The sequence below is a fragment of the Muntiacus reevesi genome, chromosome 4 (genome assembly GCF_963930625.1).
Source record: "Muntiacus reevesi chromosome 4, mMunRee1.1, whole genome shotgun sequence".
Lineage (NCBI taxonomy): Eukaryota > Metazoa > Chordata > Mammalia > Artiodactyla > Cervidae > Muntiacus > Muntiacus reevesi.
The window spans coordinates 110,174,938-110,187,233 of record NC_089252.1 but is presented as its reverse complement, the minus strand read 5'-3'; the positions used below and the strand labels follow the sequence as shown (position 1 = coordinate 110,187,233).

Below are 12,296 nucleotides of genomic sequence, written 5' to 3'. Positions count from 1 at the left end.
AAAATGAAGCAGGGCAAAGGCTAACAGAGTTCTGCCAAGAGAATGCATTGATCATACCAAACATCCTCTTCCAACAATACAAAGAGACAACTCTACACATGGACATCACCAGATGGTCAGCACAAAAATCAGACTGATTATATTCTTTGCAGTCAAAGATGGAGAAACTCTATAAGTCAACAAAAACAATATCTGAAGCTAAGTGCAGCTCAGTCCATGAGTTCCTTATTGCAAAATTCAAATTTATGTTGAAGAAAACAGGAAGAACCATTAGGCCATTCAGGTATGGCCTTAATCAAATCTCTTATGATTACACAGTGGAAGTGACAAACAGATTCAAGGGATTAGATCTGATAGGCAGAGTGCCTCAAGAACTATGGATGGAAGTCACAGGAGGCGGTGACCAAAACCATCCCAAAGAAAAAGATATGCAAGAAGGAAAAATGGTTGTCTATGGAGGGTTTACAAATAGCTGAAAAAAGGGAGAAGCGAAAGGCAAGGCAAAAAAGGAAGATACCTAACTGACTCAGTTTCAGAGAAAGGCAAGGAGAGATAAGAAAGCCTTTTTAAATGAACAATGCAAACAGAAAGAGAAAACAACAGAATGGGAAAGACTAGAGATCTCTTCAAGAAAATTAGAGATAACAAGGAACATTTCATGCAAAGAAGGGCACAATAAACGACAGAAACGGCAAGGACCTAACAGAAGCAAAAGATATTAAGAGATGGCAAGAATACACAGAACTGTACAAAAAAGGTCTTGATGGAAAAAAAAAAAAAAAGGGGTCTTAATGACCCAGATAACCAAGGAGGTGTGATCATTCACCTAGAGACAGACATCATGGAGTGTGAAGTCAAGTGGGCCTTAGAAAGCATTATTACAAACATGGCTAGTGGAACTGATGGAATTTCAACAGAGCTGTTTCAAATCCTAAAAGATGATGCTGTTAAAGGGCTGCACTCAATATGCCACCAAATCTGGAAAACTCAACAGTGGCCACAGGACTAGAAAAGGACCGTTTTCATTCCAATCCGAAAGAAAGGCAATGCCACAGAATGTTCAAACTACTAGATAATTGAGCTCATTTCACGTGCTAGGAAGGTAAAGTTCAAAATCCTTCAAACTGGGCTTCAAAAGTATGTGAACTGAAAACTTCCAGATGTACAAGCCGTATTTAGAAAAGGCAGAGGAACCAAAGATCAAATTGCCAAGATCCACTGGATCTAGGAAAAGGAAGAGAATTCCAGAAAAACATCTATTTCTGCTTCACTGACTACACTAAAGCCTTTGACTGTGTGGATCACAACAAACTGTGGAAAATTCTGAAAGAGATGGGAATACCAGACCACCTTACCTGCCTCCTGAGAAATCTGTATGTAGGTCAAGAAGCAACAGTTAGAACCGGACATGGAACAACAGACTGATTCTGAATTGGCAAAGGAGTACGTCAAGACTATATACTGTCACCCTACTTATTAAACTTATATGCAGAGTACATCATGCAAAATGCTGGGCTGGATGAAGAATACGCTGGAATCAAGATTGCCAAGAGAAATATCAATAACCTCAGATATGCAGATGATATCACCCTAATGGCTGAAAGTAAAGAGGAACTAAAGAGGCTCTTGATGAAGGTGAAAGAGGAGAGTGAAAAGACTGGCTTAAAACTCAACATTCAAAACACTAAGATCATGGCATCCAGTCCCATCATTTCATGGCAAACAGATGGGAAAAAAATGGAAACAGTGTCAGACTTTATTTCTTGTGCTCCAAAATCACTGCAGATGGTGACTGTAGCCATGTAATTAAAAGACCTTTGCTCCTTGGAAGAAAAGCTATGACAAACCTAGACAGCCTACTAAAAAGCAGAGACATCACTTTGCTGACAAAGGTCCGTATAGTCAAAGCTATGGTTTTTCCAGTAGTTATGATGGACATAAGAGCTGGGCCATAAAGAAGGCTGAGCGCAGAAGAATTGATGCTTTTTAACTGTGGTTTTGGAGAAGACTCTTGAGAGTCCCTTGGACTGCAAGGAGATCCAACCAGTCCATCCTAAAGGAAATCAGTCCTAAATATTCACTGGAACGACTGATGCTGAAGCTTTGACACTTTGGTCACCTGATGCGAAGAGCTAACTCACTGGAAATGACCCTGATGCTGGGAAAGACTGATGGCAGGAGGAGAAGGGGACAAAGATAAGACAGTTGGATGGCATCACTGACTCAGTGGACATGAGTCTGAGGAAACTCCAGGAGATGGTGAAGGGCAGGGAGGCCTGGCGCGCTGCAGTTCAAGGGGTGGTAAAGAGTCAGACACAACATGCTGACTGAACAACAACATATAAAACAAAACAACCAAAGAAAAATACGTGATAGAGACTCCACGTGGCCTTCCTGTGTGGCCCTGCAGGGAATGAGTTTGCTGACCTGGCAGAGGGTGCAGCTACCCCAATCAGAGGGGGAGCTCTGAGGTGGACGACCTGCACTGTTCTTCAGCATCCCCAAGAACATGACTCTTGAGTGGCCGGCCCGTGGTGTAAACTTGATGAATAATGTACCTCCCCTTCCAGCTCCCTCTTCCACCCACTGATCACTGTTCATTCCATCTTTTTTTGTTGTTGTTCATTCCATCTTACACATAAGCTGCTGCTGCTAAGTCGCATCAGTCGTGTCCAACTCTGTGCGACCCCATAGACGGCAGCCCATCAGGCTCTGCCGTCCCTGGGATTCTCCAGGCGAGAACACTAGAGTGGGTTGCCATTTCCTTCTCCAATGCATGAAAGTGAAAGTGAAAGTGAAGTCGCTCAATCGTGTCTGACTTCTCGACCCCATAGACTGCAGTCTACCAGGCTCCTCCACTAGTGGGATTTTCCAGGCAAGAGTACTGGAGTGGGTTGCCAAGCTACATGCACTCAAATCCTTGTCTCGGGGAGACCAAACTAAAACATGCCCTCTAACCACTAAATGCTAACCAAACTCCTATGTATCATTCAAGGCCACCTCATCTCTCCACCACAAGCAGTCGGGCATCTCTCATCTACACTCCCATCACAACCTGCAGACACTGCTCTTCAATTCACCTGCTTAATTAATGTAAGATATGTGAGGCGGGAACATGTCCTTCTAACTCTCGCATCCTCATACCAGCCACATGGAAGATGTTCAAGACATGCAGGCTGAGGCTGTACCGAGGGCTAGCTTCATGGTGTGCACCTATGTGGCTGCACAAGACCTCACGTTCAGAAGGGTCTGAAGCTTGGGGTTTAATCGGCACTAGATATATAGAAATTCTCAACAAATCTATCTTTTGATTTGTGTTTCATAAGCCAAGTCCATCACAACAGCGCATGATGCGGAGTATAGGTTCACAGGTGGTCCCTCCACCCTGGGACAGGTGCGTGACCACCAGCACCCCTGCCCACCCCCTCCCAGTCCAGGTATCCATGTGCTGCTGCCGCCTACAGGTGCCCAACCAAAACCAGAAGGGCTGTTCAGCAGCTCCCACCTCGCTGTCCTGGAGCTGGGTAAAGTGTCGGCCGGCCGTGGCTTATCCCAGGCTGGCGGCACCACAGCACATCGGATTGGCAGGAGCAGCTTGGCAGCAGCAGCCTTTCACCCACTTGCATCTGAGCATACTCCAGCACCTTTAATGATACTTTCCCCCCGCTTTCTGAGGAAGCAGCCCTGCACCTGCATGCTGCCCTGGGTCCCACAAATGATGGTGTTATGATGGGAGCTCAGGCGACACTGAAGACACACAGGAAGAGCAACCAGAAAGATGGCATGCAGAGACGTGGCACAAGACTCCCCTCTGGAGACAGCAGCAGTTGAACATGCTTCCCCTCTTCCCTTCTCAGGGGAGAACAGTACAGAACTAGGGGTGGGGTGCTGAAAGTCTAAAAGGGAAAACTGCTGAGATCTCCTGATCTCTCTTCTGTTTGAGGAAGTCTGGGTTGATAAGGGCGCCTTTGATCTCCTCCAAGCCCTTGAGAGCTTTTCCGGGGTTTGTATACAGGGCCAGGGGTAACTTCTGCTTGGAGGGAGCCTCTGGCTTCGGAGTGCTGAACAGGACCCAAGAGCGGCTGCTGTGGCTGGGCCCCTGGCTCCTGCGTCTGGGCTTTGGGACACAGGTCCATGGTGCTCTGGGATGTCCTTCTCAGCCAACCAGCCCAGCTCTCCAAAGCACAGATGCAGACCTGGCTTCTGTTACTCAGATTTCTTTCTTATTCATGAAAAGAATCTAATCATGTTCAGAGTAGTCACAAGGGTACAGAAAGAAGGAGCCTGTTCTGTAAGTTCCGTGTGCCCACCTGCAAAGGGCCATGATGATCATGGGGAAACCTGAGCCATGGCAGACACCGGAGAGAGGTTGAGAGCAGAGGCCACCACAACCGAGATGTCCAGTCTCAGCCTGAAAGGGCTGCTTTGCTCCAGAGGAAGAGGAGGAAAGGGCCATGTCTGCACTCGGATACCCACACACCCTGCAGGATTTGCCTCCTTCAGGAGGTTTGGAATGGTCTCATCGTGATTCCAACTTGCTCTCTAAGGGAAAATTCACCCTCTGTAACCACTAGCAGCACGTTATGGAATCACAAGTGACCCAGTGACCCCCACATAAACCTCTGACCCACAGGGAGGGCAACTCAGCTGGCCTGGCACCCAGACACTGTTCCTTCACGCCACGGCGCACCCACCACTTCCCAGGGCAGGCCCAAGCAACAGCATCCTCTGCCTTGCTGGGCCGCTACCGGGCATCCTGGTGGCCTAACTAGCTCTAGGAAGTGTAAATAGACACCTGTTGCCACAGCGCCTACTTGCTACAAGTTTCATCAGGTTTTCCCAAAGGAAAGAGCAGTCATGGCTCCCAGGGTGATCCTGTGATGATGAACAGGCCCACAGCTCAGGAAGCTGCTAGAGCCAGACAGAGGGAGCGAGAGCAGCAGTCCCTTCATCAAGCTGAACAAGTCTCTTGTTTCATGTACAATACAGGTAAGCAGTTAAATGGAGCCTGGGCATCTAATGAAACCACTAAAAGCAGTCTATTCATTCTCCAAAGAAGACATACAGATGGCCAATAACCACATGAAAAGATGCTCGACAGCACTAATTATTACAGAAATGCAAATTAAAACTACAATGTGGGGGTGGGAGGAAGGTTCAAGAGGGAGGGGACATGTATATACCTACAGCTGATTAACGTTGCTGTATGGCAGAAAGCCACACAATATTGTAAAGCAATTATCCTCCAGTTAAAAATAAATAAAATTTAAAAAAAACACAACAATGAGGTACCACCTCACACTGGTCAGAATGGCCATCGTAAAACCGTCAACAAATAATAAATGCTGAAGAGGATGTGGAAAAAATTTACATTCCCACCAGGAGTGGTGGGAATGTAAACTGGTACAGTCACGACAGAAAACAGTATAGAGGGTCCTTAAAAAATTAAAAATAGAGCTACCATACGATCCAGCAATCCCACTCCTAGGAATATATTTGGCACAAACTCTAATTCAAAAAGGTAACAGGTGTGCGCACTTCGGCAGCACAAATACAAAAAAGTAACAGGCGCTTTCAGGTTCACAGCAGCGCTACTTACAGTAGCCACAACATGGAGACAACCTAAATGTCCACGGACAGATGGATGGATAAGAAGATGTGGCACATAAAAAAAAAATGGATTATTAGTCATAAAAAAAGAATGAAATAATGCCATTTGCAGCAACATGGATGGACCCAGAGATGATCATATGAAGTGAAGTCAGCAAGAGAAAGACAAGTACTCTATATCACTTATATATGGAAGCTAAAATATGACACAAATGAACTTATTTACAAACAGAAACAGACTCACAGACACAGAAATTTAAAACCAGTTACCAAAGGGGAATGGGGAAGGACAAATAAGGAGTTTAGGATTAGCAAATACGAACTACTATATAAAAAAATGGATAAAACAAGGTCTTACTCTATAGCAAAGGGAACAATATTCAATATCCTGTAACAAACCATAATGGAAAGAATATGAAAAATAGTATGTATACATGGATAACTGAATCACTTTGCTACAGAATAGAAACTGACACAACATGATAAATCAACTATCCTTCAATTAAAAAAAAAACCAGGAACTTCCCTGGTAGTCCAGTGATTAAGGATCCACCCTGCGGGGGCTTCCCTGGTGGCTAAGTGGATAAAAATCCACCTGCCAACGCATGACACATGGGTTTGATCTCTGGTCCAGGAACATTCCACATGCCAAGGGGCAACTAAACCTGTGCACCACTACTACTGAAGTCCACGTGCCTAGAGTCCGTGCTCTGTGACAAGAGAGGCCACTGCAATGAGACGCCCACACACAACTGGAGAGTAGCCCCCGCTCGCAGCAACTAGAGAAAAGCGCATGCAGCAAGAAGACCCAGCACAGCCAAAGTAAATATATAAAAACTATTATTTATTCTTTTAAGAACCATTTTTTAAAATAATAATAAATGCATAAACTTAAAAGAAAAAAAACCCAATGGCACTGCAACTGTCTGTCTCAGGCTGAGACCGTGGGAGAGTCTGTGTTCGGCATTACTGTCTGGCACAGTTCTTGGCATATACTACAGCCATCTTGATTGAGGTGGCTATAAAACTCAACTGCATGCGCTCTCCTCAACGCCTATTACATAGGGCCGCTGCCTCAAAAAGCCTCTCTGTTCTCTGTCTAGGCAGATCCTAGCCCACTGGCCAATGACCCACTGCAACTGAGACTCTCTTTCTCCGGCTTCTTGATCAAGGAGCAGACTCCCTGCAGTGAGTTATCAGAACCAAAGTGGTCTTCATAAAGTTCACGTCACCACAATGGAGTGGAGAAACCACAGATGTGGATCCGCCACCCAGACCTACCAGTTGCAGCACATACCACTTACTATCTCTCCGTACAAGTTTCATCATCAGCAAAGGAACTAGGGAATAACCACTTCCTCTAAGGACGTCAGGCGACCAAATGAAATACCATGTGTGGAAGCACTTGAGCACAAAGCCAGTGCTCAGTGAAGAGGAGTCTTCCACTCCCTCTCCTAATCCCACTCTGAGGGTCCCCCACCCACTTCCCAGGACTGATGCTCAGCCAGACACACCTGTGGGATCTAAGACAGGCGTCGGCCCAGCTTGGCTGCAACTGGGCCACTGCTGCTGCTGTTCGGTCGCCAGGTTGTGGCCGCCTCTTTGTGACACCACGGACTGCAGCACGCCAGGCTTCCCTGTTCCTCACCATCTCCCGGAGTTTGCCCAAGTTCAAGTCCACTGCATCAGTGAGGCCATCCAACCATCTCATCTTCTGTTGCCCTCTTCTCCTTCTACCTTCAATCTTTCCCAGCATCAGGGTCTTTTCCAATGAATAGGCTCTTCGCATCAGGCGGCCAAAGTCCTGTAGCTTCAGCTTCAGCATCAGTCCTTCCAATGACTATTCAGGGTTGATTTCCTTTAGGACTGACTGGTTTGATCTCCGTGCTGTCCAATAGACTCTCAAGAGTCTTCTCCAACACCACAGTTCAAAAGCATCAATTCTTCGGCACTCTGTCTTCTTTTATGGTCCAACTCTCACATCCGTACCTGACTACTGCAAAGACCATAGCATTGATTATATGCAACTTTGCTGGCAAGGTGATGTTTTTGCTTTTTAACACACTGTCTAGATTTGTCATAGCTTTCATCCCAAGAAGCAGTCATCTTCTAATTTCAAGGCAGTGGTCACCATCCACAGTGATTTTAGAACCCAAGAAGAGGAAATCTGTCACTGCTTCCACCTTTTTCCCTTCTATCTGCCATGATGTCATAGCACTGAATGCCACGATCTTCATTTTTTGAATGCTGACTTTTAAGTCAGCTTTTTCACTCTACTATTTCACCCTCATCAAAAGGCACTTAAGTTCCTTTTGCCTTCTGTCATTAGAGTGGTATCATCTGCATACCTGTGGTTGTTGATATTTCTCCCAGCAATCTTGATTCCACTTGTAACTCATCCAGCCTGGCATTTCGAATGATGTGCTTTGCATATGAGTTAAATAAACTGGGTGACAATGTACAGCCTTGACATACTCCTTTCTCAATTTTGAACCAGTCAGTTGTTCCAGATAAGGTTCTAACTGTTGCTTCTTGACCTGTATACTGGTTTCTCAGGAGACAGGTAAGATGATCTGGTATTCTCATCTCTTGAAGAATTTCCCAGTTTGTTATGATCCACACAGTCAAAGGCTTTAGCGTACTCAATGAAACAGAAGTAGATGTTTTTCTGGAATTCCCTTGCTTTCTCTATGATCCAGAGAATGTTGGCAATTTGATTTCTGGTATCTCTGCCTTTTCTAAACCCAGCTTGTACATCTGGAAATTCTTGATTCAAAGACTGCTGAAGCCTACCTTGAAGGATTTTGAACATAATGTTACTAGCATGGGAGATAAGTGCAATTGTCCAGTAGTTTGAACATTCTTTAGTACTGCCTTCTTCCGAAGTGGGATGAAGACTGACCTTTTCCAGTCCTGTGGCCACTGCTGTCTTTTCCAAATTTGCTGACATACTGAGTGGATCACTTTAAAAGCATCATCTTTTAGGATTTTAAATAGCTCTGCTGGAATTTCATCACTTCCACTAACTTTATTGGCAGCAGTGCTTCCTAAGGCCCACATGACTTCACACTCCAGGGTATCTGGCTCTAGGTGAGTGATCACACCATCATGGTTATCCGGGTCATTAAGATCTTACCTGTACAGTTCTTATGTGTATTCCTGCCACCTCTTTTTGATCTCTTCTGCTTCCATTAGGTCTTCACCACTTCTGTCTTTTACTAAGTCCATCACTGCATGAAATGTTCCTTTGCTATCTCAAATTTTCTTGAAGAGATCGGTAGTCGTTCCCCATTCTGTTGCTTTCTTCTATTTCTTTGCACTGTTCATTGAAGAAGGCCTTCTTGTTTCTTTCTGCTATCCTCTGGAACTCTGCATTCAGGTGAGCATACCTTTCCCTCTTCTCCCTTGCTTTTTGCTGTTCTTCTGCAATTGGGCTATGCTGGTAGCCAATTAGCAAAATACTGTTACTATCACATTTGCCTCTTCCCCTATCCCCTACCCCATTATAATTCACCCTGAGTCAAGGAATGTTCCATACTTGAGACCTTAGCCACAAAGGTCAGCAAGTTTCATACCAGAGGCGTCTATCATAAATCCAAGGACAATTTGTTTTGAAACACGTGTGTGATATCAAATTATTCATTCAAAGATACATCCCAGTTGCACCCAGCTACACTCACAGCTGCTACCCACATCACACACTCCCTGTCTGGGAAGCTGTCTGGACCTGGCTGGCCAAATCCAACCCTCAGAAGGGGAATGGCAAGAGGAAACACCCTTTCCTTTCTGGTACTAGAGCTGTCCTTGTGGAGAGGGAGTCACAACTACCTCTTCAACTGTCCATTGAGAAGCCAAGTTTAATTCAGGGTGTTCATCCATTATGGATTCACTTAACACCCTCCTAGGTACAAAGGCACATACACAGAGGCCATCACAGAAGTGAGAATTGATGACAGGGGAGCTGGACACCACCCACCCATACAAAAGGCGATAGGAGCAATAATGACCATGAGTGTCACCACAAACTGCTGCTCCAGAAGTCAGAATAAAAACTACTTTTAGCTGAGATGTGGTAGAACTTTTCAAGACAGACACACGGTCTAGTGTTCTCAGCATGTAGGCCCCTGGCCTGGTAAGTTGTTCAGACGCACATTCTTGGCTTCACCCAGACCTGATGAACAAGAAACTCTGGGGTAGAGCCTGGCAGTTTTGTTTAACGGGCCCTCGTGATTCTGATGCTAGCGCAGCTTTAAGAACCACTGCCCAAGCACACCGGCCAGGTCTAGAAAAGGATAATTCTGAAAGACAGAGATGTGTAAATTGACTTAAAGGAAAGAATACAAGCAAAACCAAGAGCTGGGTTCTCAGAACACTCCTAATTCATCAGGTGCAGGATAAAGCCACAAGCATCTTACCATGTACAACACAAATTAACGAAGTTTAAACAAATACACGGAGTCAGAGTGAGGAGAGCTGGGGGGACAGGTACAGGCACCAGGATCCCTGGCCTGGATCTGAACTCCAGTTTCCCTGCTCATTGGTTGTGTAGACCAGGCATGCTCTAATCCTCCATCCTCCCTTTGGTTAAATGAAAATATAACTGGATCATTTCCCAAGGTTTTTTATGAGGATTAATGAGACATTTAATTATATACCTGCTGAAGCACCCAACAGGAAATTCTCAATGAATATGCTCATCCTTCCTTATCCTAATTAAGGAAGAACTTGGAATCATTAACAACTGAACAGCGAGTTCAGTCCTGAACCATCCTTCTTCCAGCACAGCAAAGTAAACTTCTATAAACATTAGATGCGCAATGAATCTGGAAACCAGAATTCTTCCCAGAGACAAGGACAATGAGGTGGGCTCTTTTCTCGTCAGTGTTTGAGAGCCAAAGGGGACCACTGGTTACCACCTTACATCAAGCCTCTCCTTCTACAATGTCTTCATCAGCTACAGCTTTCAGGGTTCTCTAGGGCCCTGGGACAGCACAACAGACACGGAGAAAGGGCAGCACAGCTCTCGCAACAGTGCTGGTGAGTGTGGCAGGCCCCAGGGTCAACCAGAGGTCAGAAGGAAGCTCCCCATGAACATAAGAGAATGACAGAGAGGGGCTTGCCTGGTGGTCCAGTGCTTAAGAATCACCTTGCAATGCAGGAGACACCGGCTCAATCCCTGGTCCAGGACCTAAGACCCCACATGCTGCACGGCAACTAAGTCCACATGCCACAACCAGAGAGCCCACACACTGCAACTACTCAGCCCACACATAACTAGAGAGTCCACGCAACAAAAGATCCTGCGTGAGGCAATGACAATCCCATGTGTAGAAAACCCTATCTCTGGGATTAGCTTGCAACATTGATGGTATCTCAAGAATTGTTGAAATGGACTGTTCTTGCAACACTCCAAGGCTCCTGTTCTTAACTGGATGCCAAAAGGAAGCTACCACTGCTGAGAAGGAAAGTTAAAAGATCACACTTTTATTCATCCTGCAGTTTCTTAGAAACATCTCAACATTATTTTGAGAAATTCTCAATAATATGAACAAACCTGGTGACTTAAATTAAATTAGGATAAATGTGGACTGTTTTAGTGCAGTGGCTACCACCCCAGGACTACAGCTTCCCACTGGTGGGCCCAAATGAGCCTCAAGTTCCACTGTATAAAAAGACACAGTCCAAGGGCTACACAACAGTCAGGGTTAGGAAGTCTACTGGCCCACCATATCCAGGGTAACTTGGAAACATACCAGCAGGCTAAGATGCAGAGCCCCGTGAAGAGAATGATGGGGATGGGGTAGGACGCACAGAACAGCCCATGGTTGTAGAAGGCCTGAGATATCTTCTCACGCAGCCTTTCAGTCAGGGTCATCCTCAGCTGAAGTCACCTTGCTGCCATCCCGGAAAGTGACCATGGATCAGCCTGGCATACGCTGGATGGCACTGACAATGTACACCATTTGCAGACACCTGGCAAGAAGAGAGAAAAGCAAATTAGCAAAGAATACCTGGCTGTGAACACTAGGGCACCCAGGGGAGGTGGCAGGGATGTGGAGACCGAATCAGGATGTGTACAGGCAAGAAGAGGTGGAGACATCAACCCCAACCCATGCGCGCAGACACACGTGTGCACAATCTTGGCCCACTCCTAGTGACTGTGGGCAGGATCCAAGTAAGTCTAACCAAAGACACCAAAACACTGCCCCTCTAGCTCTAGTAACAAACTCTCAACCATCTTCCACATCAGGCACTTTCTTAAAAAGGCCACTCCCTCGAGAGGGCATTGTTCTCACCTGTGGCACAGAAGAGCACGCCTGTGTAACTGACAGTACCTTCAGCTGCTCTCAGCCAAATGGACATTCTGGAAACCCGACCCCCTGTTCTCTGTGCAAAGGCCATACCAAGAGAAATCCTTGGGAAAAACCTTCACACAAGGACTGATCCCTCAAAAAACACATTTCTTGCACAAACAGTGATTCACTGATAAAGAACATTCAGTGAGATCAGCCCTCAATGTAAAAACACCAAAAAGCCTAGGCCCCTGACATAAAACAAACTGCACTGCAAGGTGGAAGTCTCTGCTTCTGGTCCCACGTTGTTCTGGGAACATGTGGGGCAGAGGGCCCCTTCTGCTCCTGCAAGCCATCTCCTTCTCTGAGTGACAGCAGCCAGTGCGACTCAGC

At 45.8% G+C, this 12,296-nt stretch overlaps 1 protein-coding gene across 1 annotated transcript in view; it reads right to left on the bottom strand.

The window, feature by feature from the left end:
- SCAP (SREBF chaperone) overlaps nucleotides 1–12,296 on the bottom strand; it is a 98,347-nt gene that overhangs the window by 35,051 nt on the left and 51,000 nt on the right. The window contains exon 2 of the mRNA XM_065933834.1: nucleotides 11,364–11,583. Within this exon, the coding sequence (XP_065789906.1) occupies nucleotides 11,364–11,485 (122 nt within the window). The 5' untranslated portion in view covers nucleotides 11,486–11,583. The remainder of the gene's footprint in view (nucleotides 1–11,363; nucleotides 11,584–12,296) is intronic.